The sequence below is a fragment of the Apium graveolens genome, chromosome 10 (genome assembly GCF_009905375.1).
Source record: "Apium graveolens cultivar Ventura chromosome 10, ASM990537v1, whole genome shotgun sequence".
In the NCBI taxonomy this organism is placed as follows: domain Eukaryota; kingdom Viridiplantae; phylum Streptophyta; class Magnoliopsida; order Apiales; family Apiaceae; genus Apium; species Apium graveolens.
The window spans coordinates 24,822,359-24,845,931 of NC_133656.1; the positions used below are offsets into that span (position 1 = coordinate 24,822,359).

The 23,573-nt window shown below is 36.0% G+C and overlaps 1 protein-coding gene across 23 annotated transcripts; it reads right to left on the reverse strand.

The window, feature by feature from the left end:
- Positions 1-437: 437 nt before the first annotated feature.
- On the reverse strand, positions 438-6,732 carry LOC141689886 (TORTIFOLIA1-like protein 3). Of its 23 annotated transcripts, none has more exons than XR_012562560.1 (9): positions 6,357-6,731; positions 5,999-6,107; positions 5,271-5,806; positions 4,342-4,752; positions 3,071-3,785; positions 2,846-2,970; positions 1,309-2,752; positions 1,113-1,228; positions 438-864 (listed from the first exon to the last, which is right to left on the reverse strand). XR_012562560.1 is itself a non-coding variant. In XM_074494392.1 (5 exons), the coding sequence occupies exons 2-4, from the start codon at positions 6,084-6,086 to the stop codon at positions 4,378-4,380; spliced, it is 999 nt and encodes a 332-aa protein (XP_074350493.1). In that variant the 5' UTR covers positions 6,087-6,107; positions 6,357-6,731; the 3' UTR covers positions 438-864; positions 4,342-4,377. The 23 variants fall into 23 exon arrangements, 1 of the variants encoding a protein (XP_074350493.1); XR_012562569.1 differs by having other exon boundaries at positions 1,309-1,588; positions 2,668-2,752; positions 2,846-3,785; XR_012562564.1 differs by having other exon boundaries at positions 1,309-1,929; positions 2,668-2,752; positions 2,846-3,785.
- Positions 6,733-23,573: the final 16,841 nt, after the last annotated feature.

Consider the following 23,573-nt stretch of genomic DNA (forward strand, 5'->3'; position numbering starts at 1 on the left):
CAAAGATATATCAGACATCGTTTTTGGGCGATGTCCATTGACTTAAAGACATCGTTTTTTTTAAAAACAAAACCAATGTGTTATTGCATCTTAGACATCACTTTTAGGCGATGTCTTTTTCTGTATAGACATCAGTTTTGTTTATAAAAAAACGATATTGATTAAGATGTTAGACTTCGATTTTGGACGATGTTTATGTGTATAAAAACATCGATTTTATTATTTTAAAACTGATTTATATGTATTGTTTAGATATCATTTTTGCCTTGTCTATACTTGTTTTCAACATCATCTTTTTATTTATAGAAGTGATGTATATTATATTTGTAGACATCGCTTTTGCAATAAAAAAATTAATGTTAATAAAAGTTTAGACACCAGTTTTACAAAAAATATGATGTGGAGGTTACCAATAGACATTACTTTTCAAGGCATCATAAATAAAATTAATTTCTATATACTCAAACATAAAATTGCACGCGCATTTGCAATATCCGCAATCCGGCCATAAATACTATTCACAACATACATCCAACAAATATCAATCCGCAAAATCGACATCATCAATCCGGATAACCAACATCTACCAATCCGCAAAACAAACATCTACCAGTCCGCAAAACCAACTCCTAAATAACTACATGCACTAGCTAGTCCACAACCATAATATCAAATGTTCAGATCTACATAACTTGTCCAAAATCAAAGTAGCACTGGAAACTGTTCAGATGTGCTCTTGGATATATCCGAGAGCTTCAACACGTACTTCATCAAGTTGCTCCTCGGTGTAACACATGCGAGTCTTCTGTAACCACTGAAAATTGGTCATAATCATCCATGCTTTCCAGAACTGCATTATACAACCTACATAACAAAATTTTTAACACATAAATTAACAGGAGTGAAGTAGAATTCATGTTTCATAAACATTTCTATCTATGTGTGTTATGAACTTGCATTCTCAATGTAGATGTTCAAATTAACCTAAACATTAAAGTTTAACTTTATAATGGCTAATGAATACTGAAGTAGATAGATATCCTTCAAAGTTTAACCACCATATATATTGAACTGGTCATGGAAAACAGGAACAGAGGAGAAATCATAAATACCTTCCACATCAACGTACACATCATGTTTAGATGTGCGCATACGATAACAGAAGAACGAAAGCACCAGAAGTCACACCAGTAATTACAGCCTTATGTTTTTATTTTTCTGGTGGAACCTGCCACAGTATTTAAAACCTAAGAATGACTTAAAGTCATATTGATGATTCTGGAGCTATGCAACGGCCTGAGTATATACCTGGGATAGAGGAACCTGAAACACAAGGTTCCTGAAGACTACTACCACAAGCGAGATGTGTTCCTAAAAAGCTGTCACGAGCAAGGTTGATGTATTTCTATAACCGGGATTAGAGGATCAATGTTATTATTCCATTTGTTCTGAAATGAGTTGTCTTATTTGATCATGGAGTGTTTAAATGTCAAATAGACAGCAAAGTATGTTATGAACTTACTTGAATACAGGAACTGAAATTAATGGCACGGGAATTCTTCCGGTTAGATCGTTGGATGAAAGATCCCTGAGTGATGTATTTATAACCAAAAGTGGAGGTAAGAAAGATAAAATTATTTAGCGTTGCATTCGTTGACATCACTTGCAAAGGTGACAAAAAATTGATTACTCTTTTAAGCTTTTAACGCAAGTGAGTGATGATTGTATTCGTTTAAGTAGTTCTCACTAATTACCCTAATATTAGGAGAGTACTGCTGCTGAAAATCAAACATTCTCACTTTTTTGCATATATAAGGTCTGAAACAAGAGGTCTCTCTCTGTTTTGTCTTTTCTACAGTTAAAAAGGCGTTTTAACTGTTGCCAAGATAGTCTGGTAACTCTCCGGAGAGATTATTATCTTCCAAGTCTCTGTGTTCAAAGAAATCCACTAGCCCAAGTTCAATATGAAAGTAAAAGTAGTAATGCAGGACTACCTAATTAATAACAATATCCAGTGCAATAATGAAGGATAATCAGAGAAAGCAAACACCAAACAGATGTATTAACATAACCTTGACCTACTTGTGTGTGTTTTACTGACACTCCAACTATACAATAATACGTAATGACCATAGCTATTATAACACAAATCTACTTAAACTAACGTAAAATTACAAAGTGGCAACTGCTTATTGTTGAATAAATAATTAATTTCCACAAATAATTAAGTTTTTTATAATCTGTATTTTATTAAAAAGAAAGTGAATCAAGAATTTAGTTTCTCAATCAATAAGGCATATTATATAATTGTTTCAAATATTTTTATATTAAGTTATTACAATAAAAATACTATTTGTTTTAAGAAATTTACATAGATTATAATTAAAAATAATATAAGAAATATTTATAGACTAGCACTTTGCAGTTGACATAACAACTGTTTAGATTTTAAAATTTTACTATGGAAACAAGAAAAAGAAAGGGCAGCGGATGAAACAATGTATTGACAGTGCTTTGAGAGTGAACGACAGTAAGACATATAAAGAAAAAAAACAAGATTTCTAGGCGGCCTATATTTTACATGTGGAGGTAGCATAATCAGTAGCTACATAAAAGCATTAAAAAGGATAGAGAATTGAATGGTAGAAACATCTCTGAAAAACTCACATAGGATACGCCTGAGGGTTCTATCATATACAATTGAGGTCCATCTCTGTCATAACCTCCAAGAAATACTCCACAACCAAACGGCCTGCAGTACTATAATTTAAGGTGTGCAAAAGAGCATACTAGAAAGACTAAAAGGTGGAATACAATAAGCAAGTCCCTGCATATCTGAACAAACCTGAGCCACCAATAAAGTGTGCACAGATGCACATAACTAGCAACACGTTCAGCAAGTTCTTTCACTGGAATTTGGTCACCATATATATTGCACAACCAATAAACCAATATGAAATGATAAACAATCTGCATAAGATAGGAATTTGGCTAACTCCAATTAATTACAAACAATTTAGTTTTAAAGCAGAAGTCATGTGCTCTTTATCAAATTTTTCAAAATAAATACCTCATAATTAATCCTGGATTAAGTCAACAAATATATTATTACATGATATACCTATAAATAACACCAAATGGTAACAGATATGTTAATATGTTCAAATTTAATTAATATTATATATATATATAACACAATAATTTATCACTCGAGGGGAATGGAGACATCTAGATACTTGACCACCAGCACGCCTCACCTTGACTCCAGACCAGGTATGACTTGTGATGTAAAAACAATTTAGCATGGATAATATAATTGTCCCTATAGAGCCCTTGGTTTGATGACTTCCATCTCTTACACGAAATCGACACATTATGTTCAAAAAAAATTGTTTCGTTTATAATTTATTTTTAAGTGTATGATTCTTAAATCTTAACTAGCATTCTCAAAGCCAATCCTCAAGCAACAAAATGGAATATATACATCACCGTCTAAGTTTACTGAAATATTTGAATATATACATATAAACAGCAATCCTACTGCTGAAAAATCACTCCTCAAATAGTTATTATGAGTAATAAAAAACAGTATTAATCATAAATGTACAGATAAATGACGTGTTCATCTCTACACGTAACATGAGACCAACTAGGGCAGGGCTTAAAGAAATAGTAGTTCCAGTCTTTTATTCAATTACTCGAGTCATTCAAACTCTTTAAAATCTCAACCAAAGCTTCACCCAAACAGCAGTCTCCAAGTGACCCTTTCCCACTTTTCAGTGATCCTGCATGTAAATATCTTTCTTATTGCAACTTATTTTACGTAGTTACGTTGATATGGATGTAAGCTAACTAGATTCATATCAGCTCTGAATTTTCGAATTTGCAAATTGACTTGATTAATCAGAACTCTTTCTGTGTATTGAAGAAAATACTAAACTTTAATAATAGGATAGCAGTCCTTTCAATCTATAACCAAGTTTGGCATCCACAAAGACAGGTGACAAGAAGAATTATGGACATGTATTATATGTGGACACCTGCAGTAGCTGTCCACATTTACAACTCGTGCTTGTGAAGGAAAGAAGCAACAGTAGTATCAAACTAGATTGTCTATAGAGGCACTAGATAAAATTTCAATACTGAGGGATGATATATAGAGATATAATACCAAAGGAAATTACCCAATGAACTCCAATGCACGAACACAATCAATTACACATTAAAATAAAATTGAGCACAATACATCTATAGAATTATAATTTCACTGAAAATCAATTAGATAATTTTTAGATGATAACTAAGTAACTACAATGAAGCTTACCCATATAAACATATTACCTGGTATTTTGAAGGCATATGATGTGCTGATGTACCTTATGCGGCATTTTGGACAATCTCTAAAAACCACTGGGAATTGTTATGGACCTCTGCCAATGGATTTACAATAAACCCACTAACATTCTGGAGACGCACTCTTCTATTCTCCAGTTTGATTCTGTTCTTAATTTCCATGTTGTGCCTAATAGCCTCCGTTGATGCTGAAATCTGACCTTCTGTTCCCCTCCAGAGCTTAGAATATAAAAACTCTGCACCAGGCAGCCTGCAGCACGTGGTTCCTGCAGAGCGAGTAACTGATATCCTTCCAGCTGACACTGCCAAATCAAGTGAAATCTCATCCAAGGCCAGATCTAGACCATGGACACAGGATTCGAAAGAATGCATACTATTTTGGGATGTCCCAATAAATCCCTACAATTAACGGTTACAATAAAAAAAAAGCTTAATAATATAAGTAGAATTTTTGCAGGAACCTGAAAAACCAGAATTCATGTGTGATGTGTCAACCATTACATAGTAGACAACAAATAAAGGCAAAAAGGTATATGGGCTTCATTGGCCTATTTCTCCTCCATCGTAGAAATAAGTAATAAGGCTAAGATCCCAATTATATGACACTAATTTAGAGGACTAATTGGGATTTAGCAACTTGACATTCTTCATTCCCACAAAAGGCATGCTTAGATACGCTAAAACCGTGTATCAAGATAGAAATCAGGAAAAAAAACTATTCTGCATGTATCAAAGATTTTTCTTTATTCTTCCCCCCAACTATCCAGGTTGCCAAAGGAATACATAATGACATAGTTTAATAATACTCCCAAAAGGCAGCATCCAAAATATATTACGACTTTTATGTTGCTACAATGATATACTCGGGAACATATACTTTCATGAGAAAGTATATTTCCAAAAGTTAAGCATTTTACCTGAAGTAAATTAAACAAACTGGATTGCTGGTTTTTAAGTTGAAGAAGCTGCTTGCGAATCAAGACTAGATCCTCATTCTCTTTATGATTCTCATGATTTTCGACGGCAATGTTAACTTTTGCCACAGATTCTGACATTTCATCACAAAAAAGCACACTCGAGGCAGCTTTAGACCTGTCAAAATTGTGCGTATTTCCCTCAGAGTTCCTACTGAAAAGTTCCCGTCTTGTTTCAAGCTTTGTAAATCTATTGATCTCCTCGACGCCTTTATTGCATAATTTCTCATTCCTAAATTTAGTATCTTCTGAAACTACGGACAATGGAGTTGCAGTTGCGATTTTCTTGTTAGGAGGCTTTTTATGATCAAGCTTTCTAAACATAGCTGGTCCTGTTTTCCTGTCATTAGACTCTGGAGGATTTCTTTTACCGGCAATCGTCGCGGAGGAAGGAGAGACCTTACTCATCTGAGAAGGTACAGAATTAATAGAGTGAGTAGATTTGGGGCCAGAAGAATGGCGTGCATTATTATGAACTTCTGTCACAACAAAATAAAGATTGCATTAAAAACATTGCAAGATACATCAATTTCTTTTTTGAGCAATAATAGCTATGAACTAAGTTTACATATGGCTTAAAGATAACATCAACATAAATTCCATATGCAATAAAGCAAATAATACAAATCTTTTTTTGTTCATTAGTCAAAGAAACACATTAAAAGCAATACCTTTCGAAGAGGATTGAGATTCGGAAAGCGGTGTAACCTCATCAACTGCATCTGGAATTTCCCTCCAAGCTTCCACCATCAGAGTCATAACCTCTCTCACTACTTTCACCTATAAAATATCAAGAAACACTAACCTCAATATTTAAAATAGCAATCCTGTGTACACATTAATACCTAGTATAAATTAGGGTTTCAATTTAAATTAGGGTTTCAATTTAAAAAAACCCCAATTTTCAAATTTAGGGTTTCAATTTAAAAAACACACAATTTTCAAATCCACGGTTTTCAAAATTCAAAATTAATGGTTAACATTTAGGTTAATTCAATTTTATAAAATAAAAAAGGAGGAGAAATAAACCTAATTTGAGTGCAAATGTGAGAGTACAAAGAGTGAGCGCAGTTGCTTTGGTTGAGTAGATTGCAGCAGTGGTGAGAGGTCGGAGAGAGTACGACCGAGACCACGGAAAAACAACGGCGAGACTCCGGTGAGAGTTTGAGAGTGAGAGAGAGAGAGACAGTTTGTGTGTTTTAGAGAGAGGTTGAGACGGATGAGAGAGAGAGAGATGGTGAGAGAGATGGTGAGTGAGAGCGAGGGAGAGAGAGGGAGGGAGAGTTTGGGTGGGAGAGAACCGGTGACAGGAGAGGGAGAGAGAGTTTGAGAGAGATTGACGAGGGAGAGAGAGTTTGAGAGAGGGCATTTTTCGTTTAGATTTTTTTAATTAATTTGTCTGAAGAGAGGGAGAGTGAATTCGTTAAGGGGGAAAAATTGGCTAAGGAGGGAAAGAAAGGGGGGTTTTGCCGTGTTCATTTCTTTTCAAAATATAGACATCGGTTCTAAATAAAGCGATGTCTATTAACAACATAGACATCGCATTTTCGCGGGATGATGTCTATAACAGTTTAGACATCGATGGCACATACGACTGATGTCTAACATATGATGTCTATTCACCTTTTTCTTGTAGTCCTGACTCAACTCCCAAGAGAGGAGGACCTGGACAAAAATTTACTGAGTATGCTAATATGAATGCTCCAAGGAGCCAAATTTTAATGGAAATCGAGAAAGATCGAGATATTCGCTGGCCTAAACCCTTAAAGGCCGATCCTGTCAAGTTAGATAAGAGCAAGTATTGTAGATTTCACAAGAATATTGGTCATGACACCGATGAGTGTAGGCAACTGAAAGACGAAATTGAGTTCCTTATTAGAAAAGGGAGATTGAACAAGTACACTGGAGATGGAGGAGACCAGAGCAACAACGTGAGAAAAAATTTTGACGATCGAATGAGAGATCAAGAAGATCAGGGGCGAAATCCCCAACCTAGGGGACCGGTGATAAATACAATCTTCGGAGGACCGCTACCCCGAGAGCCTGTGATAAACACAATTTTTGGAGGACCAACTGCTGCTGGGTTATCCAAGAACTCCAGGAAAGCGTATGCCCGAGAAGTTATGAATATTGTTGGGGAAGCCCCGAAGAGGGCCAGGACAGGAGTGACAATGTCTTTTAATGATTCTGATCTGGAGGGTGTGAAATTTCCTCATGACGACCCGCTGGTCATAACCCCGATAATATGGACAACCCGGTGAGAAGGGTCCTTGTGGATAATGGTGCTTCAGTGGATATCTTGCTCCATGACACCTTTTTAAGGATGGGATATAACGAATCCCAATTGACCCTAACCATCATGCCGATATATGGATTTGCGGGAGTGGAGTGCCCCGTAGAAGGGATAATCAAGTTGCCAACAACCATAGGACAGGAACCAAGGCAAGCAACTCAGATGTTGGACTTTGTGGTTGTAAAGGCTAGTTCGACTTACAACGCTATCATGGGAAGAACAGGGACACACGCCTTCAAGGCAGTCCCTTCTTCCTACCATTCAGTTATGAAGTTTCCAACCCGGGATGGGATCGGAGAAGAGAGAGGAGATAAAAAAATGGCTAGAAGTTGTTATGTGGCCTCTTTGAGGGCAGATGGAGTTGGGGGGCAGGTTCTTCCTATTGAAGATCTGGAAATCCGAGAGAATGATGAGAAAAGAGGAAAGCCAGTAGAAGACTTGGTTTCGATTCCTTTAGCCCACGAGGATCCTGAGAAGGTGACTTTTATTGGAGCCACACTCGAGGAGCCCCTTAGAGGGAAGTTGGTGAAATTTTTGCAAGAAAATAGTGACGTATTTGCAAGGTCAGTGGCTGATATGTCATGCATAAACCCGGAACTGATTACTCACAAGCTGAATGTGGACCCAAATCGGAAGACAGTGAAGCAAAAGAAAAGAAGTTTTGCTCCAGAGAGGCAAGAAGCTATAAAACAGGAAGTAGAGAAGCTCTTAGAGGCCGGTTTCATTGAGGAAATTCAATTTCCGGAATGGTTAGCAAACCCTGTAATGGTGAAGAAGGCCAATGGAAAATGGAGGATGTGTGTGGACTTCACTGATCTGAATGATGCCTGTCCTAAGGACTGTTTCCCATTACCAAGGATCGATACTTTGATAGATGCTACTGCTGGGCATGAGATGTTGAGCTTTATGGATGGGTTTAGTGGATACAATCAGATCAAGATACACACGGACGACATTCCAAAGGTATCATTCATCACTGACTTTGGTGTTTATTGTTATCTTGTTATGGCATTTGGTCTCAAGAATGTAGGAGCCACCTATCAAAGGTTGGTAAATAAAATTTTTAAGGATCTTATTGGCAAGACCATGGAAGTCTATGTTGATAACATGTTAGTCAAGAGTCTAGTAAAGACTGACCATATAACTCATTTGAGGGAAGCTTTTGAGGTCCTGAGATATCATAAGATGATGTTAAATCCTACGAAGTGTGCTTTCGGAGTAGGGTCTGGAAAGTTTTTAGGATTAATGGTCTCCAAGAGAGGAATCGAGGCCAATCCCGACAAAAAAAGGCAATCCTGGACATGGAGCCACCAAAAACTATCAAAGATGTTCAGAAGCTCACAGGAAGGGTTGCTGCGCCGGGACGATTCATCTCCAAGTCAGGGGACAAGTTCTTGTCGTTCTTCAAGTCCTTAAAGAAGGTCAAAGATTTTGAATGGAGTGAGGAAAGCCAGAAGGCATTTGAGGAATTAAAGAAATATATGGCTCAGGCCCCGTTGTTGGCCAAGCCAACTTTTAATGAAGTTTTATACTTATACTTGGTCGTTTCAGAGAATGTCTTGAGCGCTGTATTGGTTAAGGAGGAACTTAAAATCCAGAAACCCGTATACTATATCAGCAAAATTCTGCATGGAGTTGAGTTGAATTATTCACCTATTGAGAAGTTTGCTCTAGCCTTGGTAATGGCTTCAAGAAAGCTGTGTCCTTACTTCCAAGCTCATAAAATTGAGGTGCTAACAAATCAACCCCTGAGAAATATCATTCACAGTCCCAAGGCTAGTGGGAGGTTGATCAAGTGGGCAATAGAGCTGAGAGAATTCGACATCAAATATAAGCCACGAACGGCAATAAAAGCCCAGGCGTTAGCTGACTTCGTGGTGGAATGTACCATACCCAACCAAGAAGTTGGGGGGGGGGCAGGAAGATAACATACCTCAAGACAAGGAAGTTGATAAGGGGGACAAAGAACGGGATGATAAGGAGAAAGAATATTGGGTGCTCTATTTTGATGGACCATCAAAAACAAATTCAAGTGGAGCAGGTTTGGTTTTACAAAGCCCTGATGGGTTCCCGATTGAGTATGCCATGAAGTTAGACTTCCCGACCACAAACAATGAGGCAGAATATGAAGCTCTGATAACTGGTCTTGGTTTAGCAGGGACACTTAGAGTCAAGAACTTGAAAGTCTGTGGAGACTCGAAGCTGGTCATATCCCAGGTAAAGGGATAGTTTGAGGTAAGGGATAATACGATGGCTAAGTATGTCCTCCTAGTAAGGGCTGTGATGACCCAATTCGATGAATGCCATATTGAGCATATTCCGAGGGAGGAAAATGCTAAGGTAGATGCATTATCAAAGTTTGCTTCATCTGAGATAGAGGAAAGTTCAGGAAGTGTGTACTTCCATGTTCTGAAGACACGAAGCATTGATGTTAAGCTTGTAGCTCCTATAGGTCTGAGGACGTCATGGATAGATCCCATTAAGACTCATATTCAAACCGGATGGTTGCCAAACGATGCCACTGAAGCACGGAAGTTGGCTGTTCGAGCACTAAGATTACTCTTTGATATATGGGATTTGTATAAAAGATCTTTTGTGGTTCCTTACTTAAGGTGTCTCAGGCCCGATGAGGCACGCTTGGCTCTTGAAGAAGTACATGAAGGCATATGTGGGCAACACTTGGGGGGCAGAGCGCTAGTTCATAAGATAACCCATTTAGGCTTCTATTGGCCGGAGATGATGGTCGATGCCAAAGAATATGTGAAGAAATGTGACCGCTGCCAGAAGCATGCACCTGTCATTAGACAACCCCCAAGATGCTGACCTCCATCAACTCACCTATCCCCTTTGCCATGTGGGAAATGGATATACTTGGACCTTTCCCTATGGCCACGACACAAAGGAAGTTCCTGATTGTAGCCATTGATTATTTTACTAAGTGGATTGAAGCCAAGCTTTTGGCCAAAATCTTAACTAAGCAGGTTGCACAATTCCTGTGGGAAAATATCATGTGCCGATATGGAATTCCCCGCATCCTAGTCATTGACAATGGAACGCAATTCAACAATGAGGAATTCAAAAAGTATTGTGAGAAGAATGAAATTGAATTATGATTCACCTCTGTGGCTCACCCGCAAGCCAATGGGCAAGCGGAAGTTGCGAATCTGGTAATCCTGGATGGACTAAAGAAGAGGATCGAGAAGTCAAGGAATAACTGGGTGGATGAAATACTCCCAATACTATGGGCCTATAGGACTACCTGTAGAGTCACGACTGGAGCGACTCCCTTCATGTTAGCATATGGGGCAGAAGCAGTTGTTCCTGTAGAGATATCGCATTGTTCCCCCAGGATTCAAGCTTTCAATGCTGAGGAAAATGAGGAAGGGCAAAGGTTAACCCTGGATCTAATTGATGAAGTACGAGATGAGGCACATGCGAAGATAGTGGAATATCAGAAAAAAGCTTCGTTCTATTATAACCTGAGGATTAAAGAAAGGTTCTTCAAACAAGGTGACTTAGTCTTAAGGAAGGTGGAAGCTTCTGGTGTAGGGCAGAAATGGAAGCTTGCCCCAAATTGGGAAGGGCCGTACCAGGTCAAGAGTGTTCAAGGTAGAGGAACCTATAAGCTTGAAACTATGGATGGTTTTGAAGTCCCGAGAACTTGGCATGCGCAAAACCTGAAAGTTTACCATGTGTAAAATAGTTAAAGCACAATTCTCACTTGTCAATATGACAAGTAGGTTGGAAAGCACCTTGAAGCTTTGCTTGCGTAGGACTTTATATTCTAATTCTAATAGTATCTATATTATTGATTCATTATTGTTAAGGGTAGAACCCATGATTATTGTTAAGGGTAGAACCCATGCTATGTAAGGTTTTGGAAAACCAGACTTCGTATTAATGAGTTTAAAATTATTTCAACCTTTGGATATTTAAGTGGTAATAATACTTTATGTGATTTTAACAAAGGTCATGCTTTGATCATTAAAAAAGAAGACTTCAAGAGTTCTTCTATTATAAGGAGTGCTTATTTCACAAGGGGCTAAGTAGCTCAGGTCATCTAACATTAAAAGCATAATAAGTGCTGAAAAGTTAAAGGAGAGAGGTATAAAGAAGAAAGCAGCATAAATAAACCGTGAAGGGTAATAAGTTCCGGATACAAATAAAGTTCAACAATAAGTTATGAATAAAATTACAAACTAGAAACACTACTCCTCCATGCGGGAGCCTTCATTCCCTTGCTCCTTATCAGCACCTTCTTTCTCAGCACCCTTCGCGGGAGAAACAAGAGGAGAGGCAGTACTAGGATCCAGAATACGATCATCAGGCGGACGAGAGTTGAAGAGAGCATCCAAGCTATCCTCGGTCTCTGGCTGCTCAGGACTTATAAAGTCCTTGGGATGAACTAAGCCAGGATGCTTCTCTGAGATCGCCTTTACAGTTGCATCCCATCCCTGGGTAAACTGCAAAGAGTAAAGACCATCATCATGGATTTCCATGAGATTCTTGAATTTATCAGAATCCATGTAATCATCAATGAGTTTTTCCTTATCACTCCTAAGTTTCACCAGCTCAGAATGAGCCTTAGACAGCTCCTCATTCTTTGTGTCCAGCTTTTTCTCCAGGACCTTAGCTCTCTCCTCCTATTTCTTCATCTCCTTTTCAAACTCATCAGAGTTCCCCTTCCAAGACCTAGCCTGATGGAGGGCCGCCTGGAAGTAGGTGTTACTCTGCACAAAGAAACATGAGTTAGATCAAGTTCATTAAAAAAAATAATAAGAAAGTTAGAATTTAAAAAAAAGGAGTAGTATGTTACCGCGGCTTGGGCCTGAGAACCCAGAAGCTCGATGGTCTCAATGTCACTCCCCGTGACGATGTCAGTGAAGTCATGGGGAGTGATGGAATGGTACGACCAATCCTTGGCATGCTTGGTGGATCCAACCACCGTATCACTTCTCCTAAAGCCCCAGTTAGGCCTAAAGGAGTGCGCCTTAAAAGGAGGATCCACATCATCCCCCAGCTCCACAACAGGGACATGGGGCCTAAGGAAGGTGGCAGCATCGGGCTTGCCCCTCGGGTCTCTGTTCAGCTTGGCCCTCTTCTAGCTGCCAGATTCCCCCTCCTTAGGCCTGTTGATATTATTAATGGCCTCACAAGCTGAAAGAAAAAGAAGAAAAGTATTAAAAATCTGGAAGTAATATAGTTGCAATAAAAGAAGGAGTAAAATAGATGTGCAGGTAGAGTTACCCTTATCACTGGCATGAGAAAGTCCAACTTTCTTCAACGAGAACCCCTCTAAAAGAGTCCAAGTATTTGTTTTTCCGTCATCAGAAATGAGGGCTTGATAGGTCACCTTCTCCTCATCAGTTAACCTGATGCTACCAGGACTCCCATCTGACACTTTGCAAAAGGGCCTACCAAAGAGTGTGGCCCAATCACCCCCAGCCCATGTCAGCCTAACAAACTCATCCCTCCATTTAGGGTTGTTCTCGAATATAGAGTTTCTATCAAAAATATGGGGAATTTTGGGCCGTTGACGAATTAAAACCCAGCCCGGTTGACCCATGGAATTGTTATAAAATTGAAAGACTTTCCTAAAGACAGTTACGGAAAGAGAGAAATTGTTTCTAAGACACAGAACCATAAAACAGATAATATTCCTCCATGCATTGGGAGGGAGTTGACAAGGGTTGATTTTTACGTCTGCAAGTAAATGAGGAATAAATTCGTGAAAGGGGAACCTAAGACCCGCGGTCAGGGCTCCTCGATAAATAAATAGAGTATCCCCATCCCAGTTACATGTCCTATCCCCAGGGGCGGCTGGGGTAATCTTAAGATAGGGTGGAAGTTTATACATGGTGTTCATGGACTCAATTCTACCATCCAACTCATGAAAAGTGTTACCATGGTTATATGAATCTAATTCAGATAAAGAGGGATATTCATCGCCTCTAGAGTTTATCATATCTATTAAAGAAGTGTACGGAGATTGGATTTGAATGGCAGTACCTCTCTTGGAAGTGTTCATCTTCCCCAAACGAGCTAGATCACGATCCACCATTGATATTCTTCGGATGAAGGCTTGAAACCCAGAAAAACTTGAAGGTGGTGGAGCTACGGCGGCTGAGGTCACCGGAAATCGCCTTTCTAATAGAGGAAGCTTGAGAGAAATTTGAGAGAGCTTTTGAGAGAAAAGTTGAGAAATGAGAAGTGAAGTGAGGATTCTCGCTTCTCACTTCACTTTTATAGGGGAAAAGCTCGGAATACGAGGCGTTTTTAGGCCCATACAGCCAGGCCCAATTTGAGGAAAGCCCATCATAGGGAAGTCTCAGGAATATTCTAGAAGCAGGAATGGAAACTAAAGAGTAAAAAATCGACCAGAATTTTGAAGAAATGGTTCGATCAGAGTCCTGATCGACAAAAAGTAGGAACCCTGATCGATATTTTATTCGATCAAAAGGGTAAAAAGCTACTTAGTTCGATCAGAGTCCTGATCGACAAAGGGAGGAACCCTGATCAATAATTCATTCGATCTAAAGGGTAAAAAAACCACTTAGATCGATCAGAGGCCTGATCGACAAAGGGAGGAACCCTGATCGATATTTCATTCGATCTAAAGGGTAAAAACCACTTAGTTCGATCAGAGTTCTGATCGAAAAAGGATAACGTCATGATCAAAGATTCCATCGATTAGAGTGGTGTATTGTGAGCTAGCTCGATCAGAATCCTGATCGAAATCGATCAGGATTCCTGATTGATTTTGCACAATTCCTGATCCAAGATTCCATCGATTAGAGTGGTGTATTTTGAGCTAGTTCGATCAGAACCCTGATCGAAATCGATCAGGATTCCTGATTGATTTTGCACAATTCCTGATCGAAGATTCCATCGATTAGAGTGGTGTATTGTGAGCTAGTTCCATCAGAATCCTGATCGAAATCGATCAGGATTCCTGATCGATTTTGCACAATTCCTGATCGAAGATTCCATCGATTATAGTGGTGTATTGTGAGCTAGTTCGATCAGAACCCTGATCGAAATCGATCAGGATTCCTGATCGATTTTGCACCAATCCTGATCGAAGATTCAATCGACCAGAGTGACAATATCGCAGTAAGTTCGATCAGGATCCTGGTCGATTTCGACCAGGATTCCTGATCAATTTGATATGTCTCCTGATCAATTTTAATCCAGGAAAATAAGGAAAAATCCAGAAAAATAAGGAAAAATCCAGAAAAATAAGGAAAAATCCAGAAAAATAAAGGAAAAATCTAGAAAAATAAAGAAAAATCCCAGAATTCAGGGAAAATTCTGGGAAATTAAGATAATTCCTAAATAATAGGGATGAAAGCAAATCATTGTAAATATGTAGGTCGCTCCACACTTTACGCAAAAATGATACCCTATAAGGTAATGAGTGAACTTAACTTTTGCGAAATCTTATACGGTTTCCCAAAAGTTGGGGAGCAAATGATAGGGAATATCTAAATCCTGATTATGTAATTAGATATTACATTAATTACATATGATTTGGGCTGTAAGGCCCAATAAGAAGATGTATGACATTCAGACCAAAAAGGTTAACACATTGATCAGGCCTGATGGACCAGATCAGGCCTGATGGAACAAAGAAGGCCCAAAACCCTGAATATTAATTAATTTCATAATTATTTAATAAGGGAGAAAAATAGCTATTAAGATGAGTCCTAGTGGGGATATAAATCCTTGTAGATTGGCCTCCAAGGAACCTCATGGGATAAGGAATCAACATCCTACTTCCTAGGACTCCAACGTCTATTCTGATTCAGAGATTTGCCCACAAAGTCTCCTAACCCAAGTTCAATTCAAGGACTCCCAACATCTATATAAGGGGTCTCACCCCCACCAATCAGAACTACATTTTTTGACTTGATCCTTGGCAATCAGCAAGGTACGTAGGCATCTTGTTAAGGCAGATCGAGTCACGAAACACAAGAGCAGTCAAATCGAGCATCGAAGCTCACGCTCCTTAATAATAAATATAGCAATCATATACCCTAGTTTTTAATCCATAACAAGTGTGTTTTCCAATTTTGGGGATCGAGTAGATATTTTACTCGCTTCAATATTTTATTTGTGTCAGAAATATTCTATGGTTTTTTAACCGTGTTCACCCGGGCATAGGGTGAGGTTTAAAAAATTTAAAAATAATATTTTATGGCTATTTTATTAGGTGTTAAATGAATTATTATATGTTAATATTATTTAAAAATATATTTTGCCATGATTTAACATGCGGTGGATGTATGTATGGTCCCGTAAGGACCAGAGTATTTTAAGTATACTCGTTACGTGTTCAAAATGAATTTATATGAAAGAATCCGCGATCTAGACGCATTTTTATTGGCGTCTTTATCGAGGTACTTGTTTTATCTCGTTTTATGTGCGTTTGCATGCATTTTATATGTATTCGGGTTTTCTCTGTTAATTTAGGAAGTGTTTAGGTTTCTCAAAAATCAACGGACCGGGACCCCACCGGGATATCAAAGGCCAAAAAATTCTTAATTTTTTTTAAATCAAGCTCATTTCAAATATTCATAATTTTTGCATTTTTGGACTATTCATAATTTTTGGAGAATTTTGGCATAAATTTTTTTATTTATTTGATTAAAAATTATTCCCCATAATTATTATTTTTGGGCCTAATTATTTTAATTAAGGGATAAAAACACCCTTAATTTATTTTGGGGTATGTATTTTCTAAAAATTTAAATGGCTGAAAAACTGATATATTATTCATTTTTTTTAAAAAAAATCAGAATTTGAAAAACAAACTTCTAGGGGTATAATCTTGTTCATCATAAAGATTCTTTGATTTTGAGAGTTTCACTGATCCGTTCTTGATGCTCGAATAACCAAATTGAAGCTCTAATTGAGCCCCTCATTTTGATACCAATTTCATTAACAAAGGTTGATTCCTTATTAAATTCGTTATTTTGCTACTTGGGGTTCGAATTGGGTTATGTTGGTGTGGTGATTTTCTGTTTATTTTGATGATTTAGTAAGCATTATCATGATTATTGGAGTCGTTTTGTGCTATTAAATCATGTGTTGTAGTTCAGGATTGTTCAAGTCGAATTCAAGGTTCCAACCGTTTTTATTTTTCGAATTTCTGGATTGTAGATGCTTTGGATGTTGATTTTGATTATGGGGTTAAATTATACAAGTTCCTAGTTGTGTTTTGATATGTAGCTCGTTAATTTTGGTTATTGTTTACCAGATTTCGCCGTTTGGCCGGAATCCTCGAGGTTCCACTGGTTTTAATGGTAGTGTTTGCCGGACTACGAGTTCGATAAACTATTAATTTTTTGTGTTGCATGGATGTGATTTCTTGTGGCGCAAGGAATGAGTAGGCATCGAGTTGGGTTAAAACGTGGCGAATTTGAGGGCTGTATCGGGGCTCGCCAGAGGCGGCAAGAGCCACCGGATTCTGGTCTCAACCCAGATACCGGTCGGCGTTGTTGACGACCCGGCTGAGACCCGTTAACCCATCAAATGACCCGGGTTTGATCCAACTTTCCCCTAAATCCAAACTTACAATCGGTTTCTATCATATCTGTTTTAAAATATAATTCAAAATTCTAATTTTAATTCCAAAATCAATTTTAAATTCAAAATTAATTTAGTTAATTATTTTAATAATTAACTGAATTGTTTTAAACTCCAAAATTTATTTTCTTTTATTATTTTAAAAAAAATCCAAATTTGATTTAATTATTTATAATTTATTTTAGTTTATTATTTATGGATTTTATTAATTAATTCATTTAATCAATTAATTTTATTTATAAATAGTTAAATAAAATATATTTATTTATAATTAAGCCAAATAATTCCTAAAAGTATTTTGTGATTTTAAATATATATTTAGGTATTGAAAAATCAATTAATATTATTATTAATTAATTTATTCTTATTTTATTCATAGAAAATAGATCGTTCGTCCATTTAATATGAAACAAATGCATCTAGACTCGGAAAAATATTCCGCTTTCATTAAAAAATACTTTCGAGACTCAAATTCTTTTGTTTCGATAGGTCACTTATTTTGCGGGTCGTTCTAGTCGATTATTGATCGATAAATCATATTTTTTACCCAATTTCAATTCTAAAAGTACCGAGTCAAATGTTTTGACGAACCAAGTCAGGTGTTAGATGAATTATGTGATACGTGGATTATGTGTTTACGTGCTATTTGGAATACGCGCGTACGTGGGTCAAGAGTCTTGTGTTTGACTGTTATCTTTATATGCGGGCTATCATATGGGTAGACGATAGGGTTTTGACGCACAGTTTGTCGAGTAATTATCGTTTAGACGATTAAAGTTGTATCTTCTAATTATAGATGCAGATCATTCGAGTTGTTCAGAACTAAACATTAGAAGGAATAAAATGGAATGGTACTGGATATCTGGCTTCTAGCCATCACAGGAGCAATTTATTAGTGAAGTGTTGAAATGAAAGACGGTGATGTCTTGAGATGCTAGACTGAGATAATTGTGTTGCTGCGACTGTGACTAACTGCTAAAAAATAGAGGAAAGATTTTTAACCTGTTCAAATTCCATAATAGTTCAATATTTTTCATATCCAACTGCTTATGATTATGCAAGTATTGATTTCCTATTCTCAGTTCAGAATAGATAAATGTTTTACAAATCGCTGAATTAAATGCTTATTATGCAAGTACTCTTCTGTTATTCTATGTTAAGAATAGTTAAGTGTTTTTATTTATCAAATTAATGAATTTATAAATGTTTTGGATTTTGAGAAAAATGATTTGGTTGCGAGTATTCCTACCTAAGTGAATGGGGGAATAAAAGTTTATAAGGGTGTCGATTATTATGATCCATTTCAATAAAATGTTTTAAGATTGGATGGTTGTGTAAGAAGCCATGGCAGTGGTCCAGTGTGAGCTATGTATTATACAGGATATAATACCTTGCTAGGCCAATATGTACCTTGGGTACCCCTTTGTTTAGTTGGATATTCTTCGGCATACCGGTGTTGCTCCGCGGCTGATCACCGGCGGAAACACACCGTCGTTCGAGGATTCTAATCTAAATTACTATTTTTAAATTGTTTTTGATAATCATACAATAAATGATTTATCAAGTGTTTCGGTTTTGGATAAAATGTGAGATACAATTTTAATTCAGTTTCTGTTTTATGTTAATACTTAGGTTGTTGTTAAATATCAAAAGTGGTATTAATATAGATGATTGATGTTGACTTCAGTATGGGATGTTGTGAGCATCAAAGTTCGTATTGATATCTAATTTGATATGACATCAAAATGAGTATTAATATTAAGAGTTCAATTTTGAATGAGTTTATGATTCAGTCCAGAATCAATGTTTCATGTTGTTTTTGTTAAAGATATTTCCGTAAACACTATTTTACGAGATTATCCGCGTTAAGATTTAAAGTATTGTTGAAGTATTTTGCTCAAAAATATAAAAGGGTTTTGAATACAGATGATGAACCAATTTTGGGATTCCTTAAACAAATTTTCTGATTCAGCAGTTATAAATTTTAAATGTTCTGCTATATTGCAGATGTCGATTTTTATATCACAAGACCATATATATGTCATACTGAACTTGCTGAGCTTTTATTTCGATCATACTTGCCTGTTTTTAAATTTAACCTTCCAATAAGGATTAACTTACGTTGTTTAGCTGCGTAATTCGAGAAAGCGAAGGAAGGAGCTTTTGGAAGGTGGTTGGTCCAGGGTTTGCGGACTAGTGTAAGTTATATTGTGTAAATCTTTTTGTATATATATATTGTAGTTGTGTTATATAATTGGGCCTAGTATACTTCCTTTCAAAGTTATACTAGCGGGTTAGTCTCGAGGTTCGGATTTATTCAAAAAGAGTTTTAAAAGAAAGTGAAAAATTTATTTATGGAAGTTTGATATCTAGTTTGTAGAACTGTAACCTGAAAAGATCTTGGGGTCACAGATGCTATATTTCAACTGTTGGCATTTATTTATTTATTTTGGATTAAGGTTTCATCATGACGACCAAATCTTTTGACCCCGGATTTGGGGGCGTTACATTCCGACCAAGAAATCAAAGAAAGAAAGGGATTTAAAAACCATACCATTCCTTTCTATCAAAGCAGGAAATTTTAGATTCCCCATGCTCCAAACTCTAGACCTTCCAAACCCTTTCAAGCCTGAGTTTATACCAGAAAAACAAACCTAAGACAAGAACCAAACACAAACACAAACACTGAAAACTCTAAAACTCCACCACCAGACATTGAAAACCCTTCAAACTCCAAGAAATTTATTGACTTAGTCAAGAATGTTCAGCCTGGAATTTGTGTGAACCTAACTGGTAAAGTAAAAAGAGTCATTAGGCATGTTAAGTGGGAGGGACTGTTTTTTACTTAAGTAGACATTATTTCATACATCTTATGGGTGAGTTTTACTGTAACATGAACATTATTAAGGTTGTAGAGGGTATCTTGCATTTTACCACAACTGTGAACAAGAAAATAATCTGTGTTGATAACAAGAGTCTTAATAGAGCACTACACCTTCCACTGCACTTGTGTAAATTGCCATGTCTTGACATCTATTCCTCGTTTGTTATTAACTAAATTGAGTTTAAACTTATGCTTGGAGTCTTGTGTGAGTCTGACGTTCCATCCGGTCTTTGTGATGTTAACTGTGGAATCCATTTTAAGCATTTTAAAGGAGTTTTTCAATATCTTGCATTTATCATAAGGGAAAATCTCCTGCCCAAACCAAATCAAAGTAATTACTTTGACTTTTATAATGTTAAACTGATCCATCTTCCTTATAATAACAAAATCAACTTTAGCATTTCTTATGTCATTCTTCTCAATATGATAAATGCTAATCTGGTAGGATACATGCCATATGGACTCCTCATCACTTATTTCTTTCTTACATGCAATATCCATCTTCCTGATAATTTGCTAACCTAGGTGATTCACATATCACAAATGAGCAAATTAGGCCATAAATCTCACTTAAACACTGTGAACCACAAGAGGTTGAACCCACTGTGATACCTCCTATAATGAGGGAAGAAGATGTCTTCTTCTCTAATTATTAGTCTATAAGGGTCATGATAATGAGATTAAAAATGAACTTAAGAGGGTTGAAAATTAAAATAGTGAAACTAAAGAGAAGTGACTTATCTGGAGGGTGTGACTGTATCCTGTAAGAATATAATTGCATATCTTGAAAACTTAGTTGTCTCTACCTTAAGAACCAACTATATGACTGGCCAAGAAATAGTAAATTCCTATCAAGTTCCAATGATTGATGACCTAGATATGGTACATGAGTTAGAGGACAGAGGTATGGATGCAAGGGGACCACTTATTGAAACTCTGCCTAATTTGGTTCATATATGTGATGCTGATGGTAATGTTGTTGGATGATTATGTGCCTTGCTGCTATTTTTGGACGGCTTTTACTGATCTGTGTTTATTCTACTGTAATTTATGAACTTGGTGTTATTTTAATTTGTAATGCTATCTTTTGATGGATGACTGTAATATTGAATTTGCTTAGATTTATTGGAGTGAATGCACTTTTGGTGCTTTGTAAACTTTTAAAACAGGTGCATAACTCTGTTCTATCTAATTAGTGAACCACACTGATTGATGAGAACATTTTTGTTCTATGTAGTATAATCTATATTATGTTACTCTTGTTAGTGGTACTGCAATTATGATCTTATAACTACTGACATGTCTTTGCAGGAATAAGATTCGGTAAAATGAAATGTTACTATTATAGTTTAATATAATACTTTCAGTAATTCTGAGTCACCTATTATTTCCTGAGATAATTAACTGATCTGATATTCTGGTTGCATATGAACTATGATCAATTAGGAAAGTTTTTGTTTTTTGGAATATTACCTTGGTATCTTGTCAAGTATTTGCAGCTAAGTTAATAGATTTATTTAATCCAAAATTGATTTAGTCAAACTGGTACAAAAGTATATCAACAACAATGCTTGTATCTTCTAACTATTTTGCAGATATAAGATAATCACTCACCCTCCTAAACAACAAAGTGATTGTAATTGTCTCAAAGTGATTTTATAAAAGTATGTAAGTTGGAAACTCTACTCAGGTATGATAGGTCAGATATTTGGATTTAGTATAGCTATAAATGGTTTCAGGTAAAATTATAGTGAATAATTACTTAGTTTATATTAAAACCAAATTTGTGTAGCATGAAAATGCTTGACTAGAATTGGAACTATAACATGGTTAAGTTGCCTTTAGAATGTATTAGAACAAAATCTTGTAACTTTTATACATTTTGAAGAATGTATTTAACTCAGTTTGATCAAAAGCACTGAACAACATGAATTAGCACTTCAAACATGTAAAGCTGTTTCCATGTGTTAGCTGTTTTGACATAAATCTGTAACGTGCTTAACTAAATACGTCAAGATCAGCATAATCAAATATATTAGATTGTATTAACATTAGAATTGTGTACGCTATTGTCTACTTTTTATTTTAAAACTGATCAAATAAATTATATTTTAGAACAAGTCAAATGTCTTGTAAACATTGTAATGGTGGCTTGACTACTTAAACATGTATTATTTCTATTTCTAGTAAAATATCAAGCTTAAGAATCTGTCATATTGTTTATCAAATCATAAATGAGTACACAAAATCAATTTGGACATATCAAAATTTGTTTAAAAGAAAGTTTCTTGACCTGAATTATTTTATAGTTACATAATCTCATATGTCTAAACATCGCTAAAGTACCTATTTTAAAACCAAAAACATTGCCATGATTCATTCTTATTTGATCTACAATAGTATGTATGATACACATATCTCTTAAAAATACAAATGTTTTGATCATATTCATGCTACTAACAATTTAGATTATCATGGTTTACTACCTTGCAACATATAACTTCTAGCCATCAAATGTAGTAAAACAAAAGGGGGAGAAAAGATTTTGAATTAAGTTTTATCTAAATTACTTGAATGACATTGCATGCTCCAATCACATATAATTTTTTTACCAGGATAAAATTGTTGATGCTTTTTGGATATCTTCCAAACAACGGGGAAGGGAATTTAGACCCACCTAATTTTCAAATGCTTAACTTTTGCTAGATAACAATTGTGCTTATATATTTATGAAAAAATCTAACAAAGTTTTTGTAGAAATTATCCTAAGAGAGGAATAAAGCTAAGTCCCACAAACTGTATGTGCAAAAATATTTTTAAACTCATGCATACACCATGGGGAAGCACACACTTGAAAATTTTAAATTTTATGTTTGTTTGGCAAATACCAAAAAGGGGAAGATTGAAGAATATCTCCAATATATTATTTATTTTGGTATTTGTACAATTAAACATAAAAATTTAAATACACGTAGATTCTCTCCATTAGGACATGATTTTAATTGATCCAAATCAAAGTCAAATGGTCAAACTAGCAAAATTATTTTTAAGACTATTTATAGAAAAGAGAAATTTTATTAATCTGAAACATCAAAATTATATATGTATGGAATATATCTCTAAGGAAATATGATTAAATAAGAAATATCAAGACATGATATTTTTTAGATCTCTGTAGCAACATGAATAATGCAACAAGCTCAAAAAAAGGATATATAAGAAATATTCTTTAGAAGTCTCGTGCTACATCAAAAATATTTTACTCTTCACTCCAAAATATATTTTTACATCCATCAAAAGAGTTTTTATTCAAAGTTTATTAATATCCATTTTTGTAACCCATTCCATGTATACTTGAAGTTATTTTCTACCATTTCGTAAAATCAGCATTTCTCAGAGAAAAGGCTAATGGTATTTTTACTCGGAAGAAAAGGCTAACAGAACAGTTTTAATTTTAGAAAAAATACTTCCACATACTAGA

Excerpts from the sequence above, each read along its gene's own strand:
- LOC141689886 (XM_074494392.1), bottom strand. The coding sequence starts at position 6,086 with ATGACTCTGATGGTGGAAGCTTGGAGGGAAATTCCAGATGCAGTTGAT. Across the intron at positions 5,807-5,998 it reads ATCTCAATCCTCTTCGAAAG|AAGTTCATAATAATGCACGC; the intron begins GTATTGCTTTTA and ends TTGTTGTGACAG. Across the intron at positions 4,753-5,270 it reads GTTTGTTTAATTTACTTCAG|GGATTTATTGGGACATCCCA; the intron begins GTAAAATGCTTA and ends CGTTAATTGTAG.